The following is a 17500-nucleotide window of genomic DNA, read 5'->3' on the forward strand; positions in this document are numbered from 1 at the left end:
AACAAGTTACAAGAAGTTTACTAGTTGACGTATAAACGGAGACGTAGTGCAGAAACTTGCTCTTATTCGCATTCACAATGACGTTTTGACATTTGTAAGACTGCCTGTTTCCATCTTCGTGCCATACTTAAAATACGTCAATTCCTGGACAAAGACTCTACTATCGTGCTCCTTCAGGCGTTTGTTATTTCAAGACTTGATTACAATAATTCCTTACTATTTGGCCTTCCTGATTATGCCATCAATCGACTTCAACTTATTCAAAACTCTGCAGCTCGTCTAGTGCACGTAAGCATGACATCAATTAAGGCGCATTTGAAAATTGCATAGTTGAATTTGCGCGGTATAAATAAATGTTATTATTATTATTATTATTATTATTATTATTATTGTTACTATTATTATTATTATTATTATTATTATATTTATTATTATCTGTTTTATTGAATAACTTTTCAGTTTACAATTTGTTTTGAAACTTGCTGCGGACAGTATCTAGGCAACAGTTCCTGGACTAATCCACCGGATAAATCGCTATCCAGCCGATAAACACTACCAAAACCAATTGAGTTATCCAGTGGATAGTGGTTTATCCGGTGGATAGCGCTATCCATCGTTTGAACAACTGGGGCTTGGTGTGTACACTTAGTACGACGTCCGATATGTTTTTCCACGTCATGATTGGGTTGAGGTTGTGTTTACAGATGTCGTTATCTTTCCAGCGTTGATTATTATTATTATTATTATTATTATTGTTGTTGTTGTTGTTGTTATTATTATTTCAAGATCTCCTTGATGACCTGAAAGGGTTTACGTGGTGAAGTACCGCCATATCTACGTGATTTAATAACTCCGTATGTTCCGACTCGTACTTTTCGCTCGAAGAACAAAATACTCTTACGGCAGCCTCGTTTGCATCTTAAAAATTACGGACAGCGTGCCTTTAAAATTTCTGCTCCAAGCCTTTATAATGATCTGCCTTATGACATTCAAAATTCAATAAATATAAAGAAATTTAAGAACAAATTGACATTTACTAGATTTTTGAAGAACTCATAAATTGGGCAGTAGTTTTAATTGATTACTTTATTTAATTATTCTCTTTAGGATTATATTATAATAACTTCTATTATATTTTTGATTATCATATATATTGTGTTTTCCTGTGAATTTATAGATATGTACGCTATATAAAAATTATTATTATTATTATTTATTATTAATAAGCTCCCAGTCGTGCCCCTCGCCCCTACATGTTGTGAACCTTTTCCATATATTAAGTTTCGATTTTTTTTTTTTTGCCAGGTCTTTGATGGAAATAAAAATAGTGATACTGTTGTTTACAACGATCTCACGCCAATTATCACAGCCCGATTCATCCGGTTCTTGCCGTGGCAATGGAACAATCGCATCGCCATGAGAATTGAAATATTTGGTTGTCCAGGTATTGTGATTGGCATTCGGTTTTTTTCACAGTTTTTAAGGACCTTAGCTATTTAATTTTCAGTAATAAAATTCAGAATTTAGCTCTCGTGTGCCGTCGTTCTTTTCTGTTTTCAGTTTTTATCCTTAATGTTATTTAAGATAATGTAAGCACGCCAGTTTGTATCCTTGAGGAGTATGTTGTTGGAATAAGCCCCAATGGTTTATCTATGAGAAGTTCTCGCCATATGCATTTGTCTGGTCACTGATATTTATGATGATCTTCTGTTATTATCACTGGTCCATACACTGCATGCCACCACCACTTCCAAGGACTGTTACATACCATAACTTAGAAGAAAACCTCTTCAGTTTTCCAAAGTAATGTCGCGCGACTTTCTCTTCAATGACGATGCTGCCCATGTCACACATAGTTAAGAACAGCTACGGAACCTTCTCGATCGGTTCTCTAATGCGTGCGAGAAGTTCACCCTCAGCATTGGCCTGAAGAAGACGAAGGTCATGTATCAAGGCTCCGAAGCTAAGCTTGCTATAAACATCATAGACTACACCATGCATGTGGTCTCGCAGTTTACCTATCTTGGGTCTACTATATCTGAACCGGAACTCGAGTACACGTCATCTCCCATAATACCTCTGGGTCATACGCCATGTGCTCGAAGAGTCGGACTTGTTTAGTTTGAAATTGTTTGAATATTCTTTCCATCGAACGAAAAATATGGACTATGTCGCTTTTGATTGACTTCTACCCGGACTCGTCAACATATGTAAGTTTTGTAGAATTTTCGCACTCGTTGTTTTTGAAACCTATTTTTGACAGCTTTCGTAAGATACACTCGTATCTGTTGCAGCGAATCTACTACTACAACAACAACTTGTGAGATCGAAATAAAAGGCAGAGAAACCAGTAGAACCTGTGTACGTGAAACTGTTGTCGAATCTCGATATTCATGGAGCCGGGATTGAGAGATTTGCAGGAGTGACTACACTTGTACTGCAAGAGCATGACGTGCCATTGACAGGCTGGAACGGGTGGCTCTTCTGACAACAAAAGGCTGGGGGAGCAGAGCACGAAGATCTATCGGGCATTTACTGGTGTGCATTTTATAGAGGACTGCAACTGCTGCCACCTGACGTCTCTGGTGGAGAGATGAGATGTTCAGTTCTATCCTAGCCTCATCCACATCTACACCAATAACTCGAAGTGCCTTCCTCTGGATCGAGTCTAGCAATCCAAGTGTTGTTGGGCTGGCACTCATCCATGAAAGTGATGCATATTCCATTACACTCCGCACTTGGGCCTTGTAGACAATTGCTCTACCTCTTCTATCCAGCTTGTTTGCTACTCTCCTTAGGGCTCCCAGTTTCTGCCCAGCTCTCGAAGCAGTGTTGGAGACATGTTTAGTCCAAGTCAGTTTCCACTACCACTACCACTACCACTACCACTACCACTACCACTACCACTACCACTACCACTACCACTACCACTACCACTACCACTACCACTACCACTACCACTACCACTACCACTACCACTACCACTACCACTACTACTATTACTACTACTACTACTACTACTACTACTACTACTACTACTACTACTACTACTACTACTACTACTACTGCTACTACTACTACTTTATCCTGTATTTATCTTTCCTAGCCGTGTTCATAATTTAGCCCAAGTTGTCCAGCCCCTTTGATTTCTCTGAGCTTTCTTGCATTTCGTCCACTCATTTCATTTGTTGTAGCTGCTTCAAATCTTGGTGTTAGGCCTAATAAAAAAAAATCCCTTTGCAAGTTAATATGATATATTTGGTTAAAAAGAGTACCGTAAACCCTGAGTTAATTAATTGTATTTTGAGGGCCGTAGGTTAGAAAACTGTAATAGGTTATTTGCGCTTCCCTCTTTAAATAAAGTTATTGTATTGTATTGTATTGTATGGCATTGAGTGCGAAATACGATGACTTGACATCGCCTGCGATTGATCTCTTACCTTCACTTGGCGCACATCTATCTGCTCCTTTGTTTGGTCGAAAAAAGGAGCGGGATTTCTTCGACCGAACACTTTACAAACCTTTTAAAAGTTTGCAGAATGTTAATTAAAGGGAATCCTTGCATGAAGTCGGCAAAATTGTATTGTACCCTCTACTTTCGTTACTCTAGTTGGGGCTATCCAGCTATTTTCCCGTACTTTGCTTATCAGCGCAATAACAATTGGGCACAGTTATAACATTGATTTCTATTTTTTTGCTTCTTTCAACCATTTCAGATTGCATCTCACCTTTAGGAATGGAAAGTGGAATTATTTATAATGACCAGATCAGTGCTTCCACCCAGATGGACGACAACAGTGCTGCAAGCCGAGCAAGACTGGACATGAAGAAGGATGGAGTCAAGCAAGGAGGGTGGGTACCACTTCAGAATGATCTCAATCAATGGTTACAGGTGGATCTTGTCAGTTATACCACGATAACTCGATTGGCAACTCAGGGAAGAGATGAATATGACATGTGGGTGACCAAGTACACTCTGCAATACAGTTACGATGGAGTGACTTATCTTACTTACAAACAAAGAGGGACGCGTTCAGAAAAGGTAAGCCATGTTCCCTAAACCTGGCTAGTTTATTCATCTCGTCACACTAGATTGCAAATAGAATCTTGCTCATTGAGAAAAAAAAAAGTATTATTGCAGTCTTTACATGATTCATTAAGTCTTAGGTACTAAAGGGGAAATGAACTCTTTAATATTATTAGAGAACACGCGGTGCGGTGAGGAACGGAGCGGACGCACTAAAGTTTGCTCCGTTGTAATCTGGAAAATTTGAGACCACTTGGTATTGTTGACATGTCCAACGTTACTATAAAGTCGTTAAAAAGAAAATAACACTCTTAAAGAGGAAATTGCTGGCTTGAGGAAGAATTTTGATAGTTTTTAATAGTTTGTCAAGACAAGTGAGGTACAAGGAGCCAATAATTTGTCGGCCATTCTCGTTCGGTGGACGCCGAGACATCGACCCATTTGGAGTTCTATGGCAAATCGTATGATTTTCTTATCAAATTCCAAGAGGAAGCAAGAAGAAAGTTTAACCAGCCCTGGTCCCGCCTCGATGAACTGGCTGCCAAGGTGGAAGAAATGTTAAGAAATCTCGATCAGTTTCTACGCTATGGTTATCAGTATAACATAAAGATTCTTGGTTTTTCTGAACATACCAGCGAATCAGCTTCTACAACCACTGCTTTATGCCTAAAGTTGTCAAAGCTGCGGGAGTGGGAATTTCATGCTAAGACATTGGCATTGCCCATCAAGTTCCCAAAAGAAATGCAACTTTTTGTCCAAGACCAATAGTATGCAACTTTACAAGAAGGATTATCAAAGAACAAGTCATAAACAAACGGAATGATGCTTGGAAAGTCACAGGAACTTCTGTTGGTATTCCAGCCGACTTCCTACTCCCCAAATCCAACAACTGCTTGTAGATGCCAATAATTTTCGAAATCGGAATGGCTACAAATTTTGCTGGGCAGACAATTTTGTTGTTTATTTGCGTTAAACCGAAGACTTTTGTCCAATTTTATTCCAGTTTCGTGCTGATTTAGAAAACTTTCAGCAACAACATGGCCTTCCTTTGAACTAAGTAACTCTTATTATCATTTTTAGCTTACATCTTTTGTCGTGTGTGTGATGTCTGGTGACTCGAATTTATTATCTGCCCTTCCCTTTTATCACTTAGATGATAGCTTGTATAATTTAGGGCTACGACAAAACACTGACCCCCGGTCAACTGACCCCCTACTGACCCCCTCTAAATTGACTGGAAATAATAATATATAAATTACCTTAATCGGCAAGTTAATCGGCTCACCTTCGAATTTCACGATGGGGAAAGGATGGCCGATCTGCTTCGTGTCATGGTTTCAATTCCTTTCAGCACATATGTTTTTCTCTTTTCCAATAAACCTTTGTTAACCGAAGTGGCAACCGAAGAATTATCACCTGTTCTGCAGGCCATTTCCATGAAAAAAAAAATAAAAACAGAAGACTACTGTTTTGCTCGGGAAAATGTATTGAGAGAAGTGGTCGCAACAGAAAGAAACCGAAGGTTTTTGGTTTTGTAACTTAGTACGTAGTGCCAGGTCGCGTTCGACCATTCCCCAACATGCTTTTCCCTTGTAAAAAAGTGAGTGAAGGCGATCATTTGCAATACTTTATCAAGGCATAAAAATTATAAGGATCTACAAGGTAACTAATCTTAAATATGTTTATATATTTAAATGCTAAATAGTTTTGATAATTTTAAAGCCGTGTGGCACGAAGCAGATCAACCATCCTTCCGCCATTTTGAAATTCGAAGGTGAGCCGATTGACAAATAATTTCTACATTATCGTAAATATCGTATCATCATATTTCTTCTCATTATTTCCAATCAATTTATAGGCGGTCAGTACGGGGGGTCAGAAGGGCCTCAGTTGACCGGGGGTCAGTGTGTTGTCGTAGCCCTTTCATTTAGTACTTTACGAAATGTCCTATGGTCCTGTAAATTATGACGGGTTTGTTTCGAACCACTATCAGTTTATCCTTTTGACCGGCCTGAGCTCGGCAATATGCTCTTCAATTATCTCGATCCCGACTCAGATTTTGAATCTCGTTTTCCTTGTAGTAACTATGTCCCTGAAGAAGAACTAAGTAATCAAATATTGTATTGCAAACAACGCGGATGTATATCAAGATCGCTTGAATCGTCCACAGTCCTGCAACATAGGAAAACCGAAAGTTCTTAAATTTTGTCACAATAAAGGGCTTCGGTAACGTATTACAAAAACATAATTTTTAGTTCACCACAATAAATCGTTTTCCCTTGGAGCGACGTTTCTACCCTGAGCGCTCTTTGAGCAGGTAAATTACCCGAAAGTATTGCCATTTTCGGCTCATTGCCTGGAAAAGAAAATACGTTAACATAGACAATAAAGTTATTTTAACTTAGTACAGGTCTTCGCACGTTATTTACCGTTATTTAATTTAAATTTGGCGAAAACTAGAATTTGTGACAAAATTTATGAAATTAACTACTTCTCACTGTCCAATTTGGCTAACTCTACGCGCAGAAAGTCCGAATCTGGTACATTGCATTGGCAATAAAGACTATAACCGGTTAGTAGCCAAAACGCGGGGTCGGAGTCGGGGTGTCGTTTTTTTTCCCCAATTTGTTTTGTTTCAATTTTTATCGTTATTCTCCGGTACTCTTATTTTCGAATGACCGGCATCTGTCCTTCATTTATCGAGGAAATTACCCAAAAAAATTGAGGAACCCACGGAATGTATGAAAGCTCTTAAGGGACATCTTTGTTTTTTATTCTAAATCGGACTTTGTATTTTTGTGTTTTAAAATCGCAGTTGGTTTTTGCGAGCATCTAACTTGGTCTTTTCGAAAACCAGAGTTTGTTTTTGCTGTTTTTTCGAATTAAGAGAATTTCCGAAACTGCTGACACTGAAGACTCGCTGAGCTCCACACTTAAAAATTGCATTGTAATGTCTACTTCGTAAAAAAAAAAAACAAACAACAACAACAACGGAATCACCGTTCCACGATGGTCGTCACGCAGTCACGCAACGTTCTCTCGTGATGTTGTCAATGTTGTTGTCTGACTTTACTACAAACTGTTTGTAGTAAAGTCAGAGTCGCACTGGAAATTGCAAGCCAATTCTATTCGGACGTCAAGGGATCGAATCCAGTTTTATGATAAAAAAAAAACACAACAACATTGAGAGCAATTTTGCGAAACAAGCAAATGAGAACGTTGGGTGACGACCATCGTGGAATTGCATGTATTGCGGAAAAGGTTTTTACGTACTAAACATTAGAATGTGGTTTTAAAATGTGGACCTAAGCGAGTCTTCAGTGTCTCTAGAAGTAAGCATATATTCCTTACAAAAACTCCAATTTCAGTCGGAGATTACCTTAATTTCGAAAACCAAACTAAGAGCGCGTTCGATTGACCCTGTTCCCGAATAAGAATACGTGGAGTGATGATTAAAACGGTATGTTTGGCGCGTTTAAAAGTAGCAAGGATAAAAAAATATGTATGTTTAAAATAGCATTTTAACAGATACTTGACAATGTTAATGTGGATCTCCGTAGAAACGAAGGATTTTTAACTTATAAAACGTATTCCTATTCCGGAATACGGTCAATCGAACGCACTCTAAGATGTCCCTTTCGTATGTTCCCTATTTTTTTTTACTAATTTCCACCATAAATAAAGGAAAGATGCCGAACATTCGAAAAATAAAAACAGCTCAGGAGAATAACGACAAAAATTGAAACAAAAAAAGAGACACCCCGACCCCGGCCCCGGGTTTTGGCTACTACCCTATAACCGTTGGAATAAGTAATGTCTCTTCTGTCATTCTGTAAAGTAAAATTTGGAGGTAAACTAAACGTGGAGTCTTGAGGCCGCCAAATGTAAATGTCACTTGCAACCAAAACATGACCGTTTGATATTTGCCGAAATCATAACATTCAAACAACACATCAAAAATAACACGTTTTTAGTGATTTTCTACAAATTGTTGATCATAAGATGACCTAATTATGCGCAGAAATAACAATGGTGATCTGTCGGATACAAACAACATATTTTTCCGCCAGTGCATTTTTAAACGTAGTTACTAAAAACAACCACCTCAAAAAATAAATAAATAAATAAAATAATAATAATAATAATAATAATAATAATAATAATAATAATAATAATAATAAACAACCATCTACAACCACCTACATCCACCTCAAAAAATCTACAACCACTCAGAAAGAATCGAATACCAACTTAAACAAGCCATAATTGTCTAAAATTAGCAAGACGACAATGTGTGGTTACCATTTAGCCAAAAAGTCCCGATGGAATGATCGTGGCATAAAGGTTAGCGATTTTCCAAATTTGCTAAATGACAACCGAATGGGAATGGCGCATTACCTTGCATCCCATCCTGTAAACCTCGCTAAAATCGTGAGAAAGGGCCTGGAAACGGAACGATCCTCACGAATTTTCCGAATAGGCCTTATTCACGATAGCCGCCATGTTGGTTTTCAAATTGTCATGCAAATTAGCCATGTGTTATGCTGGGGGGCAAACATTGGAAAGAAAGGCAAATTGCGGAAAATCGGCTCGTCGAAATATTGAAATAACATTGCTAAAAGTCCATTTTAGTATTTAGAATTAAGTACCTTTTATAATAATTTTATATATTTTGATTGCTGTTGACAGTTTGACTTTCTACTTCGTTAGCTGCTCATTTTTCACTAAGTAACTTGTAACTTGTGTAGTCATTCTATTTTACTGCTTAGGTAATAAACATTCAATGAACGTGACACAAATCATCTGTGTGGCTAAAATGTTCGTTATAACCTCTCGAACTTGTGTTGTTTGCCCCCTCAGAAGTGTGTAGCTAATTTGCATGATAATAGCAAATCCAACATGGCGGCTATCGTGAATAAGGTCTATTGCGGGAAAAAAAAAGGCACTGCCATTTCCCGCAATTCGGGAAATTTGTGAGGATCGTGCCGTTTCCACGCCCTTCTCACAATTTTAGCACGGTTTACAGGTTGGAATGCAATGTAAAGCCCCATTCTCATCCGGTTGGTTTTTAACAAATTCGGAAAATCGCTTACCTTTATGCTACAATCATTGCATCTGGATTTTTTAGCTAAATGGTAACCACACATTGTCGTCTTGCTTATTTTAGACAATTATGGCTTGTTTAAGATGGTATTCGATTCTCTCTGAGTGGTTGTAGATGTTTTTGAGGTGGTTGTAGGTTTTTTTGGAGGTGGTTGTAGATGGTTGTAGGTGGTTTTAGGTGGTTTTAGGTCGCTCCATGTTTTAGTAACTACGTTGAGAGTTGACGTTTTCTTCAATTCTAGAGACCACTCTAAAATTCAGGAAAGAGTCTACGATCGTTGTTAACGCGTGTACATGCAATATGACGAAATTTTCTAAAACCCACGACTGTTTAAAAAAAATGCACTGGCGGAAAAATCTTTTTGTTTCCGGCTGACCACCATTGTAATTGCTCCGTATAATTAGGTCATTTTATAATAAACAACTTCAGGAAATCAGTAAAAACGTGTTATTTTGATGTGGTGTTTGAATATTATGATTTTGGCAAAGATCAGACGGTTATGTTTTGGTTGCACGTGGCATTCACATTTTTCGCTCTCAAAACTCCACGTTTAGTTTACCCCAAAATTATATTTCACAGAATCACAGAAGTTCCAACTGTTGTAGTATTAATTGCCAAAGCAATGTTCCAGGCGCGTGAAGTGGACCGTGAGAAAATACATTGCAATGTAGTTAAATTCATAAATTTTGTCAAAAATTCTAGTTTTTGCCAAATTTAAATTAGATAACCGTAAATAGCGTGCGAAGACCTTACTAAGTTAAAACAAAGTTATTGTGTATATTAACGTGTTTTATTTTCATCTCGATTAGCGGAAAATATGTGTACTTTTGGGGTAGTTTACCTGCTCAAAGAGCGCTCAGGGTAGAAAAGTCGGTCCAAGGAAAGACAATTTTCTTGTAGTGAGCTAAAAATTATATTTTTTGTAATACATTACCGAAGCCCTTTATTGTGACAATTTTTTAGAAATTTCGATTTTTCTATGTTGCATGACTGTAGGCGATATTTACAGTCAAGCGCTCTTAATGCTCGTAGTTTGCTTAAAAATCTCGATAACCTTAATTGATCATGATGATGGATGGGAAAACCACCTTCCGTTATTGGCTAAATGATGCCACTTGAAGGTCAGATTTCTAAACCAGCTGGAGGAGTCGGTACTTATTTACACAATGGTTTCTCCGACCCTGAGAGAGTTGAATTACTTTTTTTGTGGAAATAGTTGTACCTTGAGGGAAAAAAAAAACATCACTGTAGGCTCTTCTTATAGATCACCCAATCATTATCACGTAACTGCTTTTTTTAGATAAGTTTGATGATATTCTTTCCATTATTTTGAAAGACAACAAATGTTGCTATGTGATGGGTGATTTTAACTTAGATTTGCTTCAGTGCAATCATCACGTACCCACTTAGGAATTTATCGAATGCCTTTTTTCACACCCTTTTTTACCAATCATATTTCATCCCACTCGCCCGACCTCCCATTCTGCAACATTAATTGACAACATTTTTACCAAGCATCTCTCTCAAGACATGTTCTCACCGGTATTGTTCTGAATGATTTATGAGATCATTATCCGATCTATGTTAATTTTTATGATGACATTTTGCCGCACCAATGTGGAAAGATTCTTTTTAAGCGCTCGTTTAAAAAAGACAATTTAAACAAATTCAATGATTCTCTTACGCTCACTGATTCGTCTAAACACAGATGACCCTCATGAAATGAAATACTCCACGCAATCTGACGCCTCCTTCCCGATAAAATACATCAAAGGCAAACATATGAACAAGTTTTGGTCTCTGGTTGACCCCAGCCATCTCGAAATCTATAAATCGGAAAATGCCTTTGTAAAACTTTAATCAAATCACCCAGTAGTCTCGTAAACTACAATACAAGACGTATAAAAATAACCTGAACCACTTAATTCGCATGGCCAAACGTTCCTACTATGATAATAAATATGAAAATGCTAGAAACGACCTTAAAGTAACTTGAAAATTGCTAAATGAAGTGATTAAGAGGCAAACGAGGAAGCCCTCATTGCCTTCGTCCTTTAAATATGAAGGACAGTGAATCACCGATCACTAGGTGATTGCTGACAGATTTTGTAAATATTCTACTTATATTGGCCGAAGCATTGCAAGTGCTAGTATACCAGCAGTTAATTTTAATATTTGTTCATTCCTCATCGACAACATATAGCAATCCCATTACTCTAAAGCCGAGGACTACAACAGAACTTAAAAATATTTCTAAAACACTAGCTTCTGGGAAAGCCCCTGCTTATGACAACATTCCAATGCGTGTGATCGAAAGCTCTTTTTACTCAAAGCTGAAAAAAGTACAAAAGAGAGGATCCTTGTATTTTTGTGAATTACAGACCTATTTCTCTGTTATGATTTTTTCGAATTTTGTTGAAAGAGTTATGTACATATATATTATTTACCCGCAGGGAGGTCCGTGTAGGGAGGTTGTGAATACGCCTGAGGCCGCAGGCCGAGGGCACAGTTTTTCCCTATATCGACCGACCTAAGCCGGTAAATAATGTATTTATTTTTTCTCCTTTTTCATGACAATGAACATGGCAAACTTGTTTGCAAACAGTATTTTTACGCGTTCTACGTCGCACTGTCACAGTTTAAATTTAACTTTTGTTGTACCTGAAAAAAGTTCTCCGTTCGCATAGCTGAGAGAAATATGATACATTAAAGCCCCGTTTACACGAGCAATTTTTATGTGACAACTTTTATGTGACAATTTTTATTTGCTCGTGTAGATGAGGGAAATTGGCCAATTTTTATGTGACAAATACATTTGCTGAAAAGCTGGCGTGTTAGCTTTTATGTGACAAATAAAAATTGTCATACACGGAAAATTGCTCGTGTAGACGACTCGTCACATAAAATGTGGCAAATATTGGTGGTCACCAAGCTTCCACTGTGAATGCGATCAAAATGGTGGCCTCCACGTCGACCAGCGCTGCTTCCAGTAGAGGAATTTATTGGCCAGATCGAGTAGTGACTTTGTTGCTAGAGGCCGTCAGAGAAAAGGAGAGTCTCTGGAACACCAAAAGCGAGGCATACAAGAACCGAAACGTAAAAAAAGCACAGTACGAGGAAGTACTGCAGGTGATAAAAGAAGAATTGCCAGACGTTGATCTGGCAAGCCTCAAAGGTATGCCTACCACTGTTGTTATCGTTAATATAAAGCAACAATGTATGATATATATTGCTAAACTGAAATAATTTTACCTGCAATTTGTAGGCTTTTGTGCCAAACCATTTGAATTAAAAAAAATCAAAATTTGCATTTACATTCTTTTATCTGGCTTTAATTCCATAGGTAAAATATAGAGTTTACGAACATTTTACCGTGAAGAGGTTTAGAAAAATAAAGAAGAGCCAGGGTACAGGTAGTGGGGCAAGCGATGTTTATGTATCAAAGTGGAAGTTTTTCGATGAGTGCAGCTTCCTAGATGAGGTAATATACAGCAACCGGCAGGTATTTACTAATGTCAGAGATGAAGATTCATCACCAGGACCTGGAGGTGAGGAAGAGCAGCTGGCAAATTATGATAATGCAGATACAGAAAGCGAGAGTAATGTTAGTGTTAAAAGTGCAAGCACTACGTACACAACAAAGAGGAAGAGATCTGATGACAATCCTTTGCTGGAGTCTGCCTCATCTGCCCTGAACCAGCTTGCAAAAAATGCAGCATCTGCACCTGAAGATGAATGGGATATTTTCGGTAAGGATGTGGCCAGTTCCATCCGACACCTGGGGGATAAAGATTTGCAACGAAGGGTTAAGTTTGCGGTCCAATCAGCAATCTTTCAAGCAACAGAGCCCCCAAGAGTTCCATATCAGCATTATTATCAAAGAGATGATTCATTTTCTTCCCAGCTACAACAGCCACCATACTAAATGACTTAAGACATGTTGATATTATAAGAGTGACTCATAGGAAAACTTAGACCTTATGGCAGACCAGAGTATAGTGCATTCCTGTCCCCAACAGGTAGCAATTGCCTATTATATTACTACAAAAAGTATCCACTTTGTCCTCACTCAAACCCTCTTCTTGTCAAGAGATTCCTCACCAATGAACCCCTCAGAAATATTCTTGACTTGGGTATGGGCCTGAGCAAATTACTATGTACTCTACTGAATCTTTTTATTCTGTAGCGGAAGTCAATAGTTTTAGCAGCTTACTGTAGTTGTTTGTTAAAGTTACAGTCAGTGATAATATTTTGCTTTTGAAAATTACATACTTGTAAAGTTTACACTGTAAATGCACAAAATATTTAAAGGTAAGTATTTAAGATTTAACGGACTTGCCACAATTCTGGTTATTATTCATGTTGGACTAATTATTACACTTGAAAAAAGACAGTTGGGTTTTTATTGGTAACCGTGTGAGTTACAATAAAGCAAATGCTTGGGATGCACATCCAGATGTGTACTAGTGAAGTTATATGAAAGAAAATTAAATAACAAACTAACAAAAGCATAATTTTGTTCAGTCTTCCTGTCTCTTGGTAGGTCACAGTTTCAGAATTTCTCATCACCTAAGGCTACTTTAGATAAAGCATTCACAATGAAGACTGGAAGTTAATAATAGGTAACCATACTTTCTAACCGTAACGAAGAATGTCTGATTCCACATGAAGAATGTCATCAATCCAAATACTCAGCTGGTCATTGCCCACTGAAAACTGATGGCACCTTCTTCAAAGAAGTAGTCTTTGAGATCATCCCGAACTTCTCTTGCTTGAACTGTTGATGAACGGGCACTAGGATCCGAGCGTAGGTCACAAATGTCATCACTGCCTATTTGGTTTCTCCACGATCCTGGCACAACATTACCAAATTCATCCTCATTGTCGATGGAGCCTGGAGCTGAGTAGCATTTGTCCTTCCTGGTCATCAGAAAGTTGTGTAATGCAATGCAATGCAAGCACGCACTACTTGCATTGCATTTGGAACATCCAACTCTAGTGCTCTCAGTAGCAATCTAAATCGAGTGCACAGCAATCCAAAAGCGTTTTCCACAATCGTCCTCGCTCTTGATAGGCGATAATTGAATATTTTCTCGTCACCCATTGCTGTTCGGTGTGGAAATGGCTTCATAAGATTTCGATCTAAGGCAAAAGCATCATCGCCCAACAAAAAATAAGGTATTGGTGTTGTTCTTTCTCCAAGGTTAGCTGGTTCTGGGAAATGGTTTGACTTGCACGTATTTCCTAGGCAACTGTCCTTAAAAATTCCCCCATCAGACTGGCTTCCTGGTGAGCCGAGATCGAACGAAATAAATTTAGCATTGGCATCAGCTATAGCTAGGAGAACAATACTGAATTGCTTTTTGTAGTTGAAGTACTCAGAGCCTGAGTTTGGGGGAGCACGCATGTTAATATGTTTTCCATCTATGGCTCCAATTGCATGTGGAAACTGCCATTTGGATTCAAATTCCTCTGCAATTTGTTCCCAATGTTGTTTTGAACTTGGTGGCTGTAGGTATTCATCCCTCAAAACATTATACAGGGCTTCACACACCTCTGGTATGATTTTTGAAATAGATGAAACAGATATGCGAAAGCTATACATGAGATCTTGGTATGAGCAACCTGATGCCAAAAATCTCAAGGTAACACATAAGCGGTCATGGACTGAAATGGCATCTCTCATGACAGTGTTTTTCTTTCCAATTAGAGGAATTAGCTTCTCACAAAGCTCATCAAACAGAAAAGAGTCCATCCTAAAAATTAGAAGGAAATATGACGATTTAATAACAATTGAGAATATCTCAGGTAGCCCAGGTGGGTTTATCTTATTTGCAGCATATAAAAATGCAGTGGAAAGCAGAGCTACAGCACAGCAATCTTTATGTAGCACACTGTTGATTGCCAAGACAGAAAGGGTACATTCTACAATGAAACAAAATTGTTAAACTATCACGCCTTAGAGGGGCCCTTGGTGTATTGTATTTGAGTTCTGGAGCTCTCTTGGGTGCACATGAGCTGCCCAAAAGCTGGAATTCGCTTTTTAGAAAGATTATACTTCTGAATGAGGTGGTGAGAAAGGAGGTTGATGGGGGTGGGTTACTTATTCCCAAAGAAATACTTCATCGTGTGGGACAACAAAAATAGTATGCTCATTTTTGAAGTTCTATTGATAGTACTATTCTTCTCCCAACAACAAGGGATGCACACAATAATAAAATAAATAAAGTTTCTAAGTAACACAATACAACGTGAACATCGATTCAGAACTTTTACAAATCATGCTTGTTCTTCTTATTTAAGACGTCAGTAACAGTTTTGGTTCTTGTTTAACCAACGCCAACATTATTTCATGAAACCTGCTAAAGAAAGTTAAAATAGCGACCACGAGACAGTACGAGATTGAGTACAAATACGAATTTTCAAAATCGTGTTCGCGTGCTTTGGATGATCACTAGTGAAATCAATCTCGTTTCTACAATCTCCTGGTCTGCTGGTAAACAACAAGGAACAGTGAGGGGAGGAGACTGGTTTGAAATTAAGAATTCATACTTGTACTCAAATCTGAAGGTCCTAATACATTGTACTCACCGAAAAAAAAATTTGAATTCGTCATGGTCAGTCTCTCGCAGTTCTTTTACTAAATTTTGGGCCAAACCCTGGGCTTCTCGCCGCTGCTGAGTTTTCCAGGGCTTAACCCAACACCTACGCTTCTTTTTCTTCATTCTTTGTTGTTTATATACTACGAGAAACGCTATAATCGCAGCAGCTTCAAGTTTTTGCTTGTTCGTAAGCGCCATATTTCGTGGGTGACTACACAGCCTCTTCTTTATTCTGCGTATCTCAGCTATTCAAAATCATTACTGGCGCACTAAACTTCACACTGTTGACAATTATTTGCTATGCCATCTACACTATCAAATATATTTGTCACATAAACATTGTCACATAAAAATTGCTCGTGTAAACGGGGCTTAACGATAAAACTTCAAATATCTCTTAATGCAATAAATATCAAAAAAAAAAAAAAAACAAACAGTTGCATTTTATAGCAAGCACAGTGAAATTAAATGAGCTAAACAAACTAAACTATGACGTTTGAGAAATTCGTATACAAACAGGCGAATGTATTAACGTGCTTTGTTTTGTTGAAAATGAAATCACACTTTCATATTCGGTTTCAACGAACGTTCTTTTTCTCCGTTAAGTTCTTCACGAATCAGTGCAAAACTTAGAAAGCTACACAAGAAAAACTTGTAGACTGACGTTGGTTCATTAAAATTCCACATCGTTGCGATTTGTTTGTTTGACTCTTTCAACTACGCATGCGTATTTTATTAAATGAAGCAAAACAGAACGAGATTATAATATAGAACTCAAAAGAAAATAACGGACGTCAACCGAAAAAATGAGCTTAAAGGACTGTTCTGCAGTGAGTCGTTTTAGTTTAACGGCAAGAAGAATGAAGAAAAACAAGGCGAAAAACCACAGCGTAGCGATGTGTTTGTTTGACAATTTGGCTGCGAATCCGTATATTCTTAAATAAAGCAAAATAGAACGAGATTAGAAAAGAGAACTCCAAAGAAAATAAAGGATGTAAACCGAAAAAACCTGAGCGCAAAAGACTCCTCTGCAGTGTACGTTGATTTAAATTGAACGGCTTGTCAATAGTTCAAGAAAAACAACAACTCGAAAAATGGAAAACCAGCAAAGTGTTGTCAAAAAAATCACGTAAATACTCGCCGTTTTGAAAAATAACCAGGTTTTTTATTCCATTGCTGATGTTTTTCCTTCTCTTTTCAACGGATAGTAAGTGAAAGATTGCATTTTAAAGGGTAAAAAAAAAAACATTTCGTCGCGCCGTGGTTAAGAAATTTCGGAGCTAATGGGAAAATATGGACTGCTGGAGCACGCGCGATTAGCCAGTGAGATTCAAGGATTTAGGATTTTTGACCGCTGAGAAGATGGAGAGAGTTAAAAAATATATACTCCACTTATTTTGTATCTATTCACCTTATTAACAAAATTTCATCTGCAATTGATCGACAGAACACTGCAGGGGTTTTTCCAGATCTCTCTAAAGCATTTGATACCATTGACCATCAAATCCTATTTGGCAAGTTGGAATATTGTGGAATTCGTGGTCTGGCCTTGGAGTGGATTAAAAGTTATTTTTCTTAATGACAAAATTCGTTCAATTTAATTCTACATGTTCCTCTATTAGCCTGCAAACAAATACGTCTACGTTCGCAGGCTATTCCTCTATAAGCAATTATTTCTATTTATTTAATCACTTTCACCACAACAAAGAAACAGGCTGTGGTGGGGGTCGCACAACAGAGCGAGGCTCCCAATTAAGTGCGCCCCTT

General features: G+C 37.9%; 1 protein-coding gene across 1 annotated transcript in view; it reads left to right on the forward strand.

Moving 5' to 3' along the window:
• LOC138024825 (uncharacterized) overlaps window positions 1–17500 on the forward strand; it is a 126510-nt gene that overhangs the window by 35573 nt on the left and 73437 nt on the right. Inside the window, exons 8-9 of the mRNA XM_068871998.1 lie at window positions 1306–1444; window positions 3717–4042. Coding sequence (XP_068728099.1) covers window positions 1306–1444; window positions 3717–4042 — 465 coding nt within the window. The remainder of the gene's footprint in view (window positions 1–1305; window positions 1445–3716; window positions 4043–17500) is intronic.

This window comes from Montipora capricornis, chromosome 11 (assembly GCF_036669925.1).
Source record: "Montipora capricornis isolate CH-2021 chromosome 11, ASM3666992v2, whole genome shotgun sequence".
Taxonomy (NCBI): domain Eukaryota; kingdom Metazoa; phylum Cnidaria; class Anthozoa; order Scleractinia; family Acroporidae; genus Montipora; species Montipora capricornis.